This window comes from Pan troglodytes, chromosome 21 (assembly GCF_028858775.2).
Source record: "Pan troglodytes isolate AG18354 chromosome 21, NHGRI_mPanTro3-v2.0_pri, whole genome shotgun sequence".
NCBI classification, from domain to species: domain Eukaryota; kingdom Metazoa; phylum Chordata; class Mammalia; order Primates; family Hominidae; genus Pan; species Pan troglodytes.
In genome coordinates, this window is record NC_072419.2 from 38,309,779 (window position 1) to 38,325,049 (window position 15,271).

The 15,271-nt window shown below is 47.3% G+C and overlaps 1 protein-coding gene across 6 annotated transcripts in view; it reads left to right on the top strand.

Moving 5' to 3' along the window:
• HCK (HCK proto-oncogene, Src family tyrosine kinase) overlaps positions 1–11,546 on the top strand; it is a 49,416-nt gene extending 37,870 nt beyond the window's left edge. For all 6 annotated transcript variants that reach the window (XM_063802814.1, XM_016937657.3, XM_063802813.1 and 3 more), the window contains 3 exons: positions 3,670–3,823; positions 8,700–8,831; positions 11,007–11,546. In XM_063802814.1, the coding sequence (XP_063658884.1) occupies positions 3,670–3,823; positions 8,700–8,831; positions 11,007–11,209 (489 nt within the window). In that variant the 3' untranslated portion in view covers positions 11,210–11,546. The remainder of the gene's footprint in view (positions 1–3,669; positions 3,824–8,699; positions 8,832–11,006) is intronic.
• The last annotated feature ends 3,725 nt before the right edge of the window (positions 11,547–15,271 follow it).

Consider the following 15,271-nt stretch of genomic DNA (forward strand, 5'->3'; position numbering starts at 1 on the left):
GTTGCTAAATTATCATCTTCAAACTAGCAGAAACCCTGCTGGGCAGCAGTCACCGACCAGGGCAAGAGCCACTCTGCCCGTTTCACAGAGGGGAAAACGAACCAAGGGAGGAAAAGAGGTTCTGGGCCTTCATCTGTCCAGAAGCAGAGGTAGATTCAGAGCCCAGGGACAGAAAGGAGCCCACCTGGGGCTTTGGTCTTCACCTCCAGACTCAGAGAGGCAGCTTGGAGCAGCAGGTGGAGAACTGGACCACACATGTGGGGTTTCTGTAGTCACAGCTTTGTGGGTGACATGAAATGTTATTCAGTAGCTGCATATATACAAACAGGTCAAAACAGAGCTGCTCTGACTGAAGCAGAGTGGGGGGCTTATCTGTGGCCTTTCTTTTGTCTCCCCCAACCCCATATAACCTTGAGGCATCCATAGGATTCAGTTTGAAGAGCTCTACAGGTCCTTCCAGCTCTGATGCTGTGACTCCCTGATACTCTTTGGAAGCAAACCCAAGGGTGCCCAACCTCATGGCACCCTATTTGGGGGTCATGAAATCTCACCACCTTATCAACCCACAGTGCTTACACCTGGGCCCAATAAACCTACTCGTTATTCATTCAGTCAGCAGACCCTTGAGAAGCAACACTATTAGCATCTGGGCTTAGGAGTCACACAGAGTTTTGTTTTGATCTCAGCTCTGCCTGTGTAGCCTCAAGCAAGTTGCTTAACCTCTCTGAGTGCCACTTTCCCCCACTGGGAGCACTGGGAGCCACTCTTTAAATAAATACTTAACTATGTGCCAAACACTCTACTAAGCCCTTGATGTAGGCTTAGGGGATTCATCTTCACATGACCCCTTGGAACCAGGTGCTATTACAGAGAAGAAAAGTGAGGTACAGAGAGATGACACAACTTGCTTGACATCACAGAGCTGCAGCGCTCAAGCTGAGTTGGTCCAGCTCCAGAGCCATTTAGCTATTACCCTCTGCTGTCTCCTAAGTGGGGTGTCATCCCTGCCCCATCGAGCTCCTGTGAAAATCAGTAGCATATGAGCATCTGCCAGTGAGCATCAAACAGTGGTAACTACCAGCATTAGTCCTTGCTCCAGAAGAAAAGCAAGGCAAAAAAGTTGGGCCAAGTAACAGGTAAGTGCGTGGACCCCAAGCAGCGCTTTTGGAGCTCCAGCCCTGGCTCCGCAACTTGCAAGCTGTGTAAGCTGGGGCCACTTACCTATTTCTCTGGGCTTCAGTTTTCTTATCTGTGGAAATGGGGCTGATAACAAAAGTGCCTCCTCCAAAGCACATGGTAAATGTCACATAAGTGTTTAAGTATCATCTTATAAATAAGCTATGATGCCTTCCATTAGCATCATAACTTTTGTTAACTGTTCATCTAAGGACTCATAAATTTCCCACACTCCCAGGGCCAAGATGCTGTCTCACTCCACCCTGGCAACCTCATCCCCATTTCGTCCCCACCCCCCACTATTCTAAACAAAATCAGAGTCTCTTCCAAGTTTTTATTGAAAAATTTGGGTCTCTGGGTCTCCCTTGGGCATAACAGCTCAGGCCTGTAATCCCAGCACTTTGGGAAGCTGAAGCAGGAGGATCCTTTAAGCCCAGCCTGAGCCACATAGTGGGACCTCTTCTCTATTAAAAAAAAAAAAATTCTTTTTAAATTTAGTCTGGCATAGTGGCATGCACCTATAGTACCAGCTGCTTGGGAAGCTGAGGTGGGAAGACTGCTTGAGCCCAGGAGGCACAGGTTGCAGTAAGCTGTGATCCCACCACTGTACTCCGTGACAGAGCAAGGCCCTGTCTCAAAAGAAAAAAAAAAAAGAAGAAAGAAAAGAAAAAAGCAAAGCATGGGTCTCCATTCTAACTGCCTCGGGTGCCCCCTGCTGTCCACCCCTTGCAAGTGCGCCACCCACTTGCCTCAGACCTTGAGAAGCCAGCCGGTGGTGCTTTGATTGTTCTGTCTAGTCAGACGCCCTCACTTCCAGAATAATTTCATCAGACTGCACCCAGCTGCAGTCTGCCGGAGCACTGGAGTGCTGGGTTATTTAGAGGCAGCAGGAGGCACTGGATTGGGAGTCCTCAGACTGGTTTGAGCCTGACATTCAGAATTTTCCTGGTGGTGTGATCTGGAACAAGTGGTTCCATGTCTGTAAAACAGAGATCATGATCATTCCTGCCTCAAAGAGCTCAAGCCCAGTTTGTAAACCAAAAGTGCTGCTTTCTGGGCATCTGAGGGTTCATCTTCAACCTCTTTTGTCCAAACCCTTGTAAGTAAAAATGTCTGCAAGATATACTCCCTGTGTTTTCATCAGAGGCTTCTAGGGCTCCTGGTGTGAATAAGAATCCTACACGCAGTCTATTATTCACTCAGCAGCCATGATGATCTTTAAATGTACATCAGAACGTGTCACGCTCCTGCTCGAAGGCCTCTAATACCTCCCCAACACGCTCAGAATAAAATCCACCCTCCTCTCCTGACCTACAAGGCAGTTCATGATTGGCGGCCTCCCTCTCAACTTCAACTCTCCCCACTCTCTCTGTGGCATCTTCTGCTGGCCACACTGACCTCTGTGCTGTTCCATGAACACCCAAGCTCTTACCTACCTCCACGCCTTTGCACCTCATGTTCTCTCTGCCTAGAATATTCTTATGCGACACAGTTATTATCATCATTCAGATCTTTGCTAAAATCTCACCCCCTCAAAGCAGGTTTCCCTGAACGCCCAATCCAAAAAAGCTCTCTACAGGTCATATTTTGTTACTTTGTTTTATCTTTTTTTTCTTTTTGAGACAGTCTTGCTCTGTCGCCCAGGCTGGAGGACAGTGGCACGATCTCGGCTCACTGCAGCCTCTGCCTCCTGGGTCCAAGCAATTCTTGTGCCTCAACCTCTTGAGCAGATGGGATTACAGGCGTGCACCACCATGCTCATCTTCTTTTTGTATTTTTAGTAGAGACGGGGTTTCGCCATGTTGGCCAGGCTGGTCTCGAACTCCTGGCCTCAAGTGATCCGCCCACCTCGGCCTCCCAAAGTGCTGGGATTACAAGTGTAAGCCACCATGCCCGGCCTGTTTTATCTTTTCTTTATGGTACTTACCACCTGCAGGGGCTTTGCCGGGCTCATCACCTGTTCAAGCAACATGTCTGGCACCCACAAGACACTCAGTGGATTTCTGTTGAGTAAATAAGTGAATTTTCCCTACCCAGGCTGGGGCATGAGGAAGATATGAGAGGTATAGCAGAATATGACATGAACCTGGGTTGTCCCCAGAAAGAGAGTTGAAGGTGAAAGCTCTTCATAGTATCCTAGGGTTCGTGTGTGTGTGTGTGCACGTGTGTGTGTATGTGTGTTCCTGGAAGAATAGGTCCTGGAGAAATAGTCCCATTGCTTTTTCCCTGAGAACATTTCAAAGTGCTCTCTGGAAGTCTTGGAATTCTAGAGAATCCCCCAAACTGGCCCAGGCCTCCTTAGGGATCCCCCTAACCTGAATGGGTTGATGGAGGAATGCCACCCTGAGCCCTGGGGCCCTCCCGACACAAGAGGGAGGGCTGGTGCAGACATTTCGCATTTTCTTCACTTGAACACCTCTCTGCTGCTTTTGGGTGGGGCCATCTTGGCGTAGGCCAGGTCTGAGGACAAAGGTGTCTCTGTTTGGGGTGCAGATTGCAGAAGGCATGGCCTTCATCGAGCAGAGGAACTACATCCACCGAGACCTCCGAGCTGCCAACATCTTGGTTTCTGCATCCCTGGTGTGTAAGATTGCTGACTTTGGCCTGGCCCGGGTCATTGAGGACAACGAGTACACGGCTCGGGAAGGTAGGGAACGCTGCCAAGCAGCCCCACGTTGCCCATTTGGATGCTTGTGAGTGTTGAGAGTTGATACTTGTGAGAGCGATTGGTAAAATGCAAGGGTCTGCCCCAGTACTAGCTGTGCATTCTTGAGCTTGGTGGATCCTTCTGGATAATGTCCTGAACTTCAGAGTCTCACTCAGAGACTTTGAGGAGATTTTAGATCAGATTGAGAAGTACTGATAGATTTTAGAGGGAGTGGGCAAATATATGTCGAAATTAAGGGTAAGAGCAGCTTTGTGCATAACAGACAAAAATGGGGAGGGTATCCAAATGTCCATAGCAGGAGGATGGATTGTGGTATATTCACACAATATAATACCACGCAGTGATGAAAAAGCACAAACTGGCCAGGCTCAGTGGTTCACGCCTGTAATCCCAGCACTTTAGGAGGCCAAGACTGGAGGACTGCTTGAGCCCAGAAGCTCAAGACCAGCCTGGGCAACACAGGAAGACCTAGTCTCTACAAAAATTTAAGAAATTAGCCAGGCATGGTGGCGCATGCCTGTAGTTGTGGCTACTCAGGAGGTTAGGGTGAGAGGATCACTTGAGTCTAGGAAGCTGAAGCTGCAGTAAGCCATGATCATGCCACTTCACCCAGCCTGGTGGACAGAGCAAGATCTTGTCAAAAGAAAGAAAGAAAGAAAGAAAGAAAGAAGAAAGAAAGAAAGAAAGAAAGAAAGAGAAAGAAAGAGGCACAAGCCAATGCTAAATGCACCAAAATGGGTAACTCTCACAGGTATAATATCAAAATGAAAGAAATTAGACCAAAAGAAAAGAGTAGATGCCACTTGGTTTCGTTTTTGTGAAATTCTAAAAGAGACAAAACATGTAATCGGACATTCATGGCAGCATTCTTCCTAATAGCCAAAAAATGGAAACAACACTCTTTAATGTCCATCAATTGATGAACAGATGAACAAAATGTGATATATCCATACAATGGAATATTATTTGGCCATAAAATGGAATGAAGTACTATGCCAGGCTAGAACACAGATGACCCTTAAAAACATTTTGTTAAAGGAAAGCCAACATGAAGGCCACATGTTGTATAATTCCCCTTCTATGAAATGTCCAGAAGAGGCAATCTTTTTTTTTCTTTGAGATGGAGTCTTGCTGTCACCCAGGCTAGAGTGCAGTGGCTCAATCTCAGCTCACTGCAACCTCTGCCTCCCAGGTTCAAGCGATTCTTGTGCCTCAGCCTTCTGAGTAGCTGGGATTACAGGCGCACACCACCATACCCAGCTAATTTTTGTATTTTTAGTAGATACAGGGTTTCACCATGTTGGCCAGGCTGAACTCAAACTCCTGACCTCAAGTGATCCGCCCGCCTTGGCCTCCCAAACTGCTGGGATTACAGGTGTGAGCCACCATGCCCGGCCCAGAACAGACAAATCTAAAGAGACAGAAAGTAGATTATTGGTGCCTACAGCTGGTGGTGGGGAGTTGGGAGAAATGAGGAGTGACTTCTGTGGGTTTTTTGCAGGGAAATGTGATGAAAGTATTCTAAAATCCACAACTTTGTAAATATTCTGAAAGCCACGGAATTATACACTTTAAATGGGTGAAATGTATGGTCTGTGAATTCTATCTCGATAAAGCTGTTAAAGAAAGAAACAGGCAAAATTTATTTATAGCACTAGAGGTCAGAATTGCAGTCACCTTTAGTTTCTGTTAGCCTAATATTTATTTATTTATTTATTTATTTATTTATTTTGAGACGGAGTCTCGCTCTGCTGCCCAGGCTGGAGTGCATTGGCGCCATCTCAGCTCACTGCAAACTCCACCTCCTGGGTTTAAGTGATTGTCCTGCCTCAGCCTCCCAAGCAGCTGGGATTACAAGCATGTGCCATCATGCCCGGCTAGTTTTTGTATTTTTAGTAGAGACAGGGTTTCATCATGTTGGCCAGGCTGGTCTCGAACTGCTGACCTCAAGTGATTCACCCACCTGGGCCTCCCGAAGTGCTGGGATTACAGATGCGAGCCACTGTGCCAGTCCTATTTATTTTTTTAAAGAGACGGGTGCGGCCGGGCACAGTGGCTCACACCTGTAATACCAGCACTTTGGGAGGCCAAGGCAGGCGGATCACAAGGTCAGGAGTTTGAGACCAGCCTGGCCAATATGGTGAAACCCTGTCTCTACTAAAGATACAAAAATTAGCTGGGCGTGGTGGCGGGTGCCTGTAATCCCAGCTACTCGGGAGGCTGAGGCAGGAGAATCATTTGAACCCAGGAGGCAGAGGTTGCAGCAATGAGCCGAGATTGTGCCATTGCACTCCAGCCTGGGTGACAGAGCGAGACTCCGTCTCAAAAAAAAAAAAAAAAAAAAAAGATAGGTGCTTGCTCTGTTGCCCAGGCTGTAGTGGAGGGGTGAGATCATAGCTCACTGTAGCTTCCAACTCTTGGGCTCAAGCAATCTTCCAGCCTCAGCCTCCTGAGTACCTGAAACTACAGATACGTGCTACCATGCCCAGCTAATTTTTTAATTATTTGTAGAGATAGTGTCTCACTGTGTTGCCCAGGCTGGTCTCAAACTCCTGGACTTACGTGATCCTCCTGCCTCAGGCTCTGAAAGTGCTAGGATTACAGGCATGAGCCACTATGCACAGGCTGCAGTCACCTTAAGTAAGGGGGTATTAACTGGAAGGACGCAGAAAGGAGCGTTCTGAAATGCTGAAAATGTTCTACAGCCCAATCTGATGGTGATTACAAGGGTATATATATATATATATATATATATATATATATATATATATATATAAAGCTGCAGCAAAATGGATATTAAAGATTTGTGCATATTATTTCATGTATGTTATAACTCGATAAAAAAAAATTTAGACCGGGCAAAGTGGCTCATGACTATAATCCTAGCACTTTGGGAGGCCAAAATAGGCAGACTGCTTGAGCCCAGGAGTTCAAGACCAGCCTGGGCAATATAGCAAGACCCCATCTCTACAAAAAATTTAAAAATAAGTCAGGCGTGGTGGTGTGAGCCTGTGGTCCCTGCTACTCAGGAGGCTGAGGCGGGAGAATCGCTTGAGCCCAGGAGGTTGAGGCTGCAGTGAGCCAAGATCATGTCACTGCACTCCAGCCTGTGTAACAGAGCAAGACCTTGTCTCAAAAAAGTAAATAAATAGGGCCGGGCACGTTGGCTCATGCCTGTAATTCCAGCACTTTGGGAGGCTGAGGTGGGAGGATCACGAGGTCAGGAGATCGAGACCATCCTGGCTAACACGGTGAAACCCCATCTCTACTAAAAATACAAAAAATTAGCCAGGCGTGGTGGCGGGCACCTGTAGTCCCAGCTACTTGGGAGACTGAGGCAGGAGAATGGCGTGAAAGCCGGGAGGCGGAACTTGCAGTGAGCCGAGATGACACCACTGCACTCCAGCCTGGGCAAACAGAGCGAGACCCTGTCTCAAAACATAAATAAATAAATAAATAAATAAATGTAATGACTAAAGGAATAAAAGTAGAATGTATAATTTCTAAACCAGAAGAAGATAAGCAGGAAATCAAGAAAAGTCTGTAGATCCAAAGGAGGAAGGGAGAAAACACATATACACACACACACACTCTCACACACACAAACACACACATAGAACATTTTCAAAACTTGACCGTGTACTCAGTCATAAAGCAGGTCTCAACAAATTCCAAAGAACATATATTCTATAGACCGTGTTCACCAACCATGATATAATTAAACTAAACACTTTTTAAAAAAGGATAACTATGCCAGGTGCGGTGGCTCACACCTATAATCCCAGTGCTTTAGGAGGCCAAGATGGGAGGATCACTTGAGCCCAGGAGTTTTGAGAACAGGCTGGGTAACATAATAAAACACTGTCTCTACAAATTTTTCTATTTTTTTATATTTTATTTTATTTTATTTTATTTTTGAGACGGAGTCTGACTCTATCATCCAGGCTGGAGTGCAGTGGTGTGATCTCGGTTCACTGCAACCTCCGCCCCCTGGGTTCAGGTGATTCTCCTGTCTCAGCCTGTAGCTGGAACTACAGGCACCTGCCACCATGCCCAGCTAATTTTGTATTTTTAGTAGAGATGGAGTTGGCCAGGCTGGTCTCGAATTCCTGACCTCAGGTGATCCTCCTCCTTGGTCTCCCAAAGTGCTGGGATTACAGGCACAAGCCACCATACCTGGCCAAAAAAAATTTTTTAATTAGCTTGGCATAATGGGGCACACCTGTAACCCCAGGTGCTTGAGAGGCTGAGGCAGGAGGATAGCTCGAGGTCAGGAGTTCGAGGCTTCAGTGAACTATGATTGTGCCACTGCGCTCCAGCCTGGGCACTCTGTCTCTAAAAGAAAAAAAAAATGAAAAGGCTAACTAAACCCATGTCAGACTAGGTGGGAGGAGGGGCGGGTAAAGGGAGAGACACACAGTGACTGGTGGGAACCTCATGGGCTGAGAGCCAGAATCCTCCCTTTTCCCATCGCCCAGGATGAGAGGACTGAGGCATCAGCTGCAACCTGGACTCAAGGCCCCCTGAAGTCCTTCTGTCCCCAAAGACCTGTGACCTCTGGGATTCCACTCTTCGGAGTTGCAGTTAACTGGGGTATCAGCTGAATCAATGAGGAGGATTCTAGAGTGAACTTCCACACCATACCCCAGGCCCCTAAGCCCACTCCTCCTTGTTTAGCCATCTGTCCTCAGGATGGATGTCCCTTGCTTCCACAGGGAGGCCACGTATCAGGGAAATTGCAGGTCTGCAGGGGCAGATGTTGGCAGCTCTTGCCCTTGCCTGTTCCCCCACCTTAGCAGAGCCAACCCTCACTACTCCCCAGCCTTCCCTGACTCTGCTCTGTTCAACCCTGCAGGGGCCAAGTTCCCCATCAAGTGGACAGCTCCTGAAGCCATCAACTTTGGCTCCTTCACCATCAAGTCAGACGTCTGGTCCTTTGGTATCCTGCTGATGGAGATCGTCACCTACGGCCGGATCCCTTACCCAGGTAGGGAAGGGGCATCAGCTCAGGGCTGCTACCAGGGCCCAGTCTGGCAATGGGCTCATCTCAACAACATGTCCATTCAAACTGAGTTCTTGATCCTCACCCCCAACCTTCCCTCACCTTTCCTGTCTTAGTTAAAGGCACCTCCATCCATCTAACGTCTTAAGCCTGAAATCTGGGGGCTTCCTTGGCCCTTCCTTCTCTCTCACTCCTATGACTTTTTTTTTTTTTTTTTTTTGAGACGGAGTCTCCCTCTGTCACCCAGGCTGGAGTGCAGTGACGTGATCTCGGCTCACTGCAACCTCCGCCTCCCAGGTTCAAGCGATTCTCCTGCCTCAGCCTCCTGAGTAACTGGGATTACAAGCGTCCACCACCATGCCTGGCTAATTTTTGTATTTTTAGTAGAGACGGGGTTTCACCATGTTGGCCAGGCTGGTCTCGAACTGCTGACCTTAGGTGATGCGCCTGCCTCGGCCTCCCAAAGTGCTGGGATTACAGGCGTGAGCCACTATGCCTGGCCTCACCCCTGTGACATCTGAGCAGTCACAGGGTTTTGGCCACTAGACTCCAAAACATATCCCAAGTCTCACCACTTTGAACCCCACAGTCTCCACTGCATCCAGGCCAGCGTCATCTCCCATAGATGGTGCAGCGGCATCCTCATCAGTCTTACTGCTTTCTCCCTCCTCGTCCTACAGCCTATTCTCCACTTGCAGCCAGAAGGATAATTCTAAACTTTAAATCAGATCTTGTCCTTTCTCCACCTTTTTTTTTTTTTTAAGACAAGGTCTCACTCTGTCACTGAGGCTGTAGTGCAGTGGTGCAATCATAGCTCATGGCAGCCTCGACTTCCTAGGCTCAAATGATCCTCCCGCTTCAGCCTCTCGAGTATCTGGGACCATAGGCACATGCCACCATGTCTGGCTATTTTTTATTTTTTTAATTTTTTTGTAGAGACTTGGTCTCACTACGTTGTGCAGCCTGGTCTCTAACTTCCAGGCTCAAACGATCCTCCAGCCTTGGCCTCCCAAAATGCTGGGATTACAGACACACACCACCATGCCCAGCTAATTCTTTAAATTTTTTGAGAGACAAGGTGTTGCTATGTTGCCGGGCTGGTGATTTCCATTTTTAAGTGATGCTTTCAGCATGGAGAGTGAATGGGAGGGAAAGGGAACAGGGTGGCAGCCAGTGAGGAGGCCACAGCAGTGGCCCAGGCAGAGGTGATGATGGTCTGGACAGGGTGGTGGCATTCGTGACTAGCATACGTTGATGAACTGGTGCTACGTTTCAAAAGGAGAAAAGATCTGACTTGCTGACTTAGGAGGTGAGAGAGAGAGAATAAAGGATGATTACCCTGGCTTTGCACCACAGGGTGGGTAATGGTCTAGGGATAGAAATTGGAGAGCTCTGTTTTAGCTCTGCTAAATTTGAGTTGACTTAAATATAGAGACATCCAAGTAGAGGAAGCACTTGAGTTCATGAGTTTGGAGTTTGAGACTAATAATATAAAATTGGGGATCACAGACATTGAATGGCTATTCTTATGAATAGCTAATAGAAACTTGAACTGAACAAAAAAATGGTCCCACCCATAGGTTAACATTGAATCTGGCCACCTGAATGTTTTGTCTTGAGGGTGCACTAGTCAAAACCAGGCAACACACAATAGACACTGAATCCATTAGGATGTGTTCCACAGCAAGCAACAAAATAACAGACAAAGAGTAACTGAAATAGAAGCAATCTATTACTCCCAATCTGCCATTGGTGACTGGTGAGTTCAGCAACTCAGCAGCTGTCAGGACTCTGGGTTCCTGTCTCTATGATGGTCTTCTCCATGTTGTCAGCTCCAAGTATCATAAGTATCTCACAGTGTTCAAAGGAAGAGATGAAGGGTGCGTTCTCCAAAGACTCTCCTCTAAGCGGGAGGAAAAACCTTTCCATCACTTTCCCAGCAGACCTCCCCGTCAGCTCCCATTGGCCCAAACTGGGTCCCAGGCCCATGTCCTAGCTGCAAGTGAAGCTGAGGGTGGAAGTCTGTCTTTCACAGTGGAAGGGGCTCAGCTTGCAAGGTGAGGTGGGGAGTGATGCCTGCTGGGGAGGCCACAGGGCCTGCCACCCCTGGGCTCTCATTTCCCAACTGCTTCCGTTTCTAATTCCATGGCTCCTTTTCAGGGATGTCAAACCCTGAAGTGATCCGAGCTCTGGAGCGTGGATACCGGATGCCTCGCCCAGAGAACTGCCCAGAGGAGCTCTACAACATCATGATGCGCTGCTGGAAAAACCGTCCGGAGGAGCGGCCGACCTTCGAATACATCCAGAGTGTGCTGGATGACTTCTACACGGCCACAGAGAGCCAGTACCAACAGCAGCCATGATAGGGAGGACCAGGGCAGGGCCAGGGGGTGCCCAGGTGGTGGCTGCAAGGTGGCTCCAGCACCATCCGCCAGGGCCCACACCCCCTTCCTACTCCCAGACACCCACCCTCGCTTCAGCCACAGTTTCCTCATCTGTCCAGTGGGTAGGTTGGACTGGAAAATCTCTTTTTGACTCTTGCAATCCACAATCTGACATTCTCAGGAAGCCCCCAAGTTGATATTTCTATTTCCTGGAATGGTTGGATTTTAGTTACAGCTGTGATTTGGAAGGGAAACTTTCAAAATAGTGAAAAGAATATTTAAATAAAAGATATAAATGCCAAAGTCTTTACCAAAACGTTGGTTTTCCTGTCCTTCCAATTCCTGAATATCTATTTGCCTTCTTGCTGTATGACAAGTCAGAAATGGTGAAGGACTCTCCCGGGGACCAGAAATACAAAGACAAGAGGGGTTCAGACTGGGTGCTGTGGCTCCCACCTATAATACCAGTGCTTTGGGAGACCGAGGAGCGGGGGATTGCTTGAGCCCAGGAGGTCGAGGCCACAGTGAGCTATGATCGTGCCACTGCACTCTAGCCTGAGCGACACAGTGAGACCCTGTTTAAAAAAAAAAAAAAAAAGATGAAGAAGAAGAAAGAAAGGAAAGGAAAGAAAATTGGGGTTCAATGCTTGAGGTTTTCTAAGTGCCCTAAAATAGTTACTGGCTATATTAGTTTCCTCTTGCTCCTGTAACAAATTACCACATATCTGGTAGCTTAAGACAACAAAACTGCATAACATTACTTGGCCGGGCATAATGGCTCATGCCTATAGTTCCAGCATTTTGGGAGACTGAGGTGGGTGATCACTTGAGATCAGGAGTTCGAGACCAGCCTGGCCAACGTGGTGAAACCCCGTCTCTACTAAAAATACAAAAATTAGCCAGGCATGGTGGTGGGCGCCTGTAATCCTAGCTACTGGAGAGGATGAGGCAGGAGAATTGCTTGAACCCGGGAGGTGGAGGTTGCAGTGAGCCGAGATTGTACCACTGCACTCCAGCCTGGGCAAGACAGCAAGACCCTGTCTCAATACATACATATATACATACATACATACATACATGTATAACCTTACTGTTCCAGAAAAGCGAGACCCTGTCTCAATCAATCAATCAATCAGTCAATACATGTATAACCTTACTGTTCCAGAAGTCAGAGGGACTGAAATGGGTTGGCAGGGCTGCATTCTTTTTGGAAGCTCTAGGGGATAATTTGTTTCCTTGCCTTTCCCAGTTTCTAGAGGCTGCTCCTATTCCTTCACTCATCAGCCCCTTTCGTTCATTACTCCAAACTTTGCTTTCATCTTCATATCTCCTCTGAGTCTTCTTCCCCTCTTTTATTTGTAAGAACTCCTTGGACCCACCTGGATAATTCAGAATAATCTTCTCATCTCAGGATTCTTAATCACCTTTGCAAAGTCCCTTTTGCCATGTGAGGTAACATTTTCACACGCTCTGAGGGTTAGGACATGAACATCTTTCGACGGGGGGCACTTTTCTGCCTTCTCCACTGGTATCCAGATGCTGGATGGGTTTTGCCTCCAAGGAGATGGGTCTTCCAGGATGACAGGAATGGTTTCTCATGATCTGGGACCCCGACTTTCCTGTTAGGCCACATTGCTACAAGAGCTGGTCAGTTTACAGCTCCCCAGAGCTGGGGGCTGCCTCCAGGGCTGGGGGCTGCCTGCAGACCTGACGTTTCCCACGGGTCAAGCAGCCATCATACTTGTCGAGGTGGTATTTGCCATTGCAGGAATCCTGGTCTGGAGATATGGCTGCTGAGAGGTGTCTAGTACCCTACAGGGGAAGCTCTCAGTGGAGGGGTGGGAGACCTGCGTAGGAAGCAGAGAAGACGAAGCAGTGCGGGCTTCCTGAATGTTGCCTCAGCTGAAAGACCCTGGCAGCTAGTTTTTATCATAGAGAGAAAGACAAAAGAGGTGGACAATGGGTGAAAAGGAAACACCACCTTTCTATATTATTGCATCCCCTGAAGGTTGTACATCATATCACCCCCCAGGGTCCCATGGAATCCTATACTAACTTGATTCTGTACTTCTGAGTAGGGTGGGGTTCTAACCTTAGGAACTGAATATAAGAACAGTGGAAAATAAAGCTAGCAGTGTTTCAATTTACCTAGTTGGTAATTTCTTTCTTGCTTTCTAGTTTGGGGTATGGCTTGGGTACATGAAAGCAGAGCCCAGGGTCTTCTGATGGAAATGTTCCCTTATGATTTGTGATAATAATCCAATGGGAGGAGTACATTTCCCTGCTCCATCAGTGTTGAGCTTGACTGTGAGACTTGCTTTAGCCAATGGGATGTTAGCAGATGTGATGCAAGCAGAGGCTTGAAACGTGCTTGTGGGGCTGGGCTTGCCTTCCAGTCTTTTGCCCTGAAAAGAACATGGTCCGAGGAAGATGAGTGACAGATGGAGCAGACCTAGACCAACCTGCAGGCCTGAGCCCAGCCTAGATCAACTGAGCTCCATCTGACCTGTGGACATGTGAGAGAGAAATAGATGCTTTTGTGTTCTGGGGTTGTTTTGTTACATAAAAGTATGACAGCCACAGCAACTGAGGCACGATCTCAGGAGTTGGAGCCTATTGCTTATGAACAAGGTTAAGAGATCAATTTCTGCTTCTTACTCTTTCAATTTATACCGCCCAAACCAACACTGATTTGTCTCTCTGGTCACCGAAAAGACAGGTAAAAACATGGGGATAGATACAACACCAAAAGCATGATCCACAAAAGAAAAAAAAGATAAACTGTACCTCTTTAAAATTAAAAACTCTGCTCTGCCAAAGACACTATTAAGAAAATAGAAACATGGCCAAGCGTGGTGGCTCACACCTGCAATCCCAGAACTTTGGGAGGTCGAGGTGGGTGAATCACCAGAGGTCAGGAATTCGAGACCAGCCTGGCCAACATGGTAAAACCCTGTCTCAACTAAAAATACAAAAATTAGCCAGGCGTGGTGGCGGGCGCCTGTAATCCCAGCTACTCGGGAGGCTGAGGCAGGAGAATTGCTTGAACCCAGGAGGCGGAGGTTGCAATGAGCCAAGATCACACCATTGCACTCCAGTCTGGGTGACAAGAGCAAACCTCTGTCTTAAAAAAAAAGAAAAAAGAAAAAGAAAAAAGAAAAGAAAAGAAAAGAAAAATGTGATTCCCAAGCTTGTAGAAAATATTTGCAAAAGATATCTCTGATGAAGGACTGGTATCTGCAATATATAAAGAACTCTTAAAACCCAACAATTAAAAAAAACCATATCTGCTAAAATAGCTGAGATTCAAAACGCTGATGACACCAGATGCTGAGGAGGATGTGGAGCAACAGGAACTCTCATTCATTGCTGGTGGGAATGCACAATGGTACAGCCACTTTGGAAGGTATCTGGCAGTTTATTACCAAACTAAGCATAACCTACTACACAATCCAGCAACTGTGCTCCCATGAGAGTTGAAAACTTACGTCTACACACACTCACAAAAATGGCACATGGATATTTACAGCAGCTTTATTCATAAATGCCAAAACTTGGAAACAATTAAGATGTCCTTCAATAGGTGAATGGATAAACAACTTGTGGTATATTCACATAATGGGATATTATTCAGCACTAAGAAAAAAGAGTTGACCAGGTGCAGGTGCAGTGGCTCACACCTATAATCCCAGCACTTTGGGAGGCTAAGGTGGGAGGATTGTTTGAGCCCAGAAGTTTGAGACCAGCTTGGGCAACAAGTGGGACCGCCCCCCCACCATATCTACAAAGAGTTAAACATTTAGCTGGTTGTGGTGGCATGCAACTGTGGTCCCAGCTACACAGGAGGCTGAGGCAGGAGGAACACTTGAGCCCAGGAGATTGAGGTTGCAGTGAGCCGTGATTGTACCACTGCACTCCAGCCTGGGCAAGAGAGTGAGACCCTGTCTCAAAAAATAAATAAATAATATTGGCCAGGCACGGTGGTTCACGTCTGTAATCCCAACACTCTGGGAGACCAAGGCAGGTGGATCACTTGAGCCC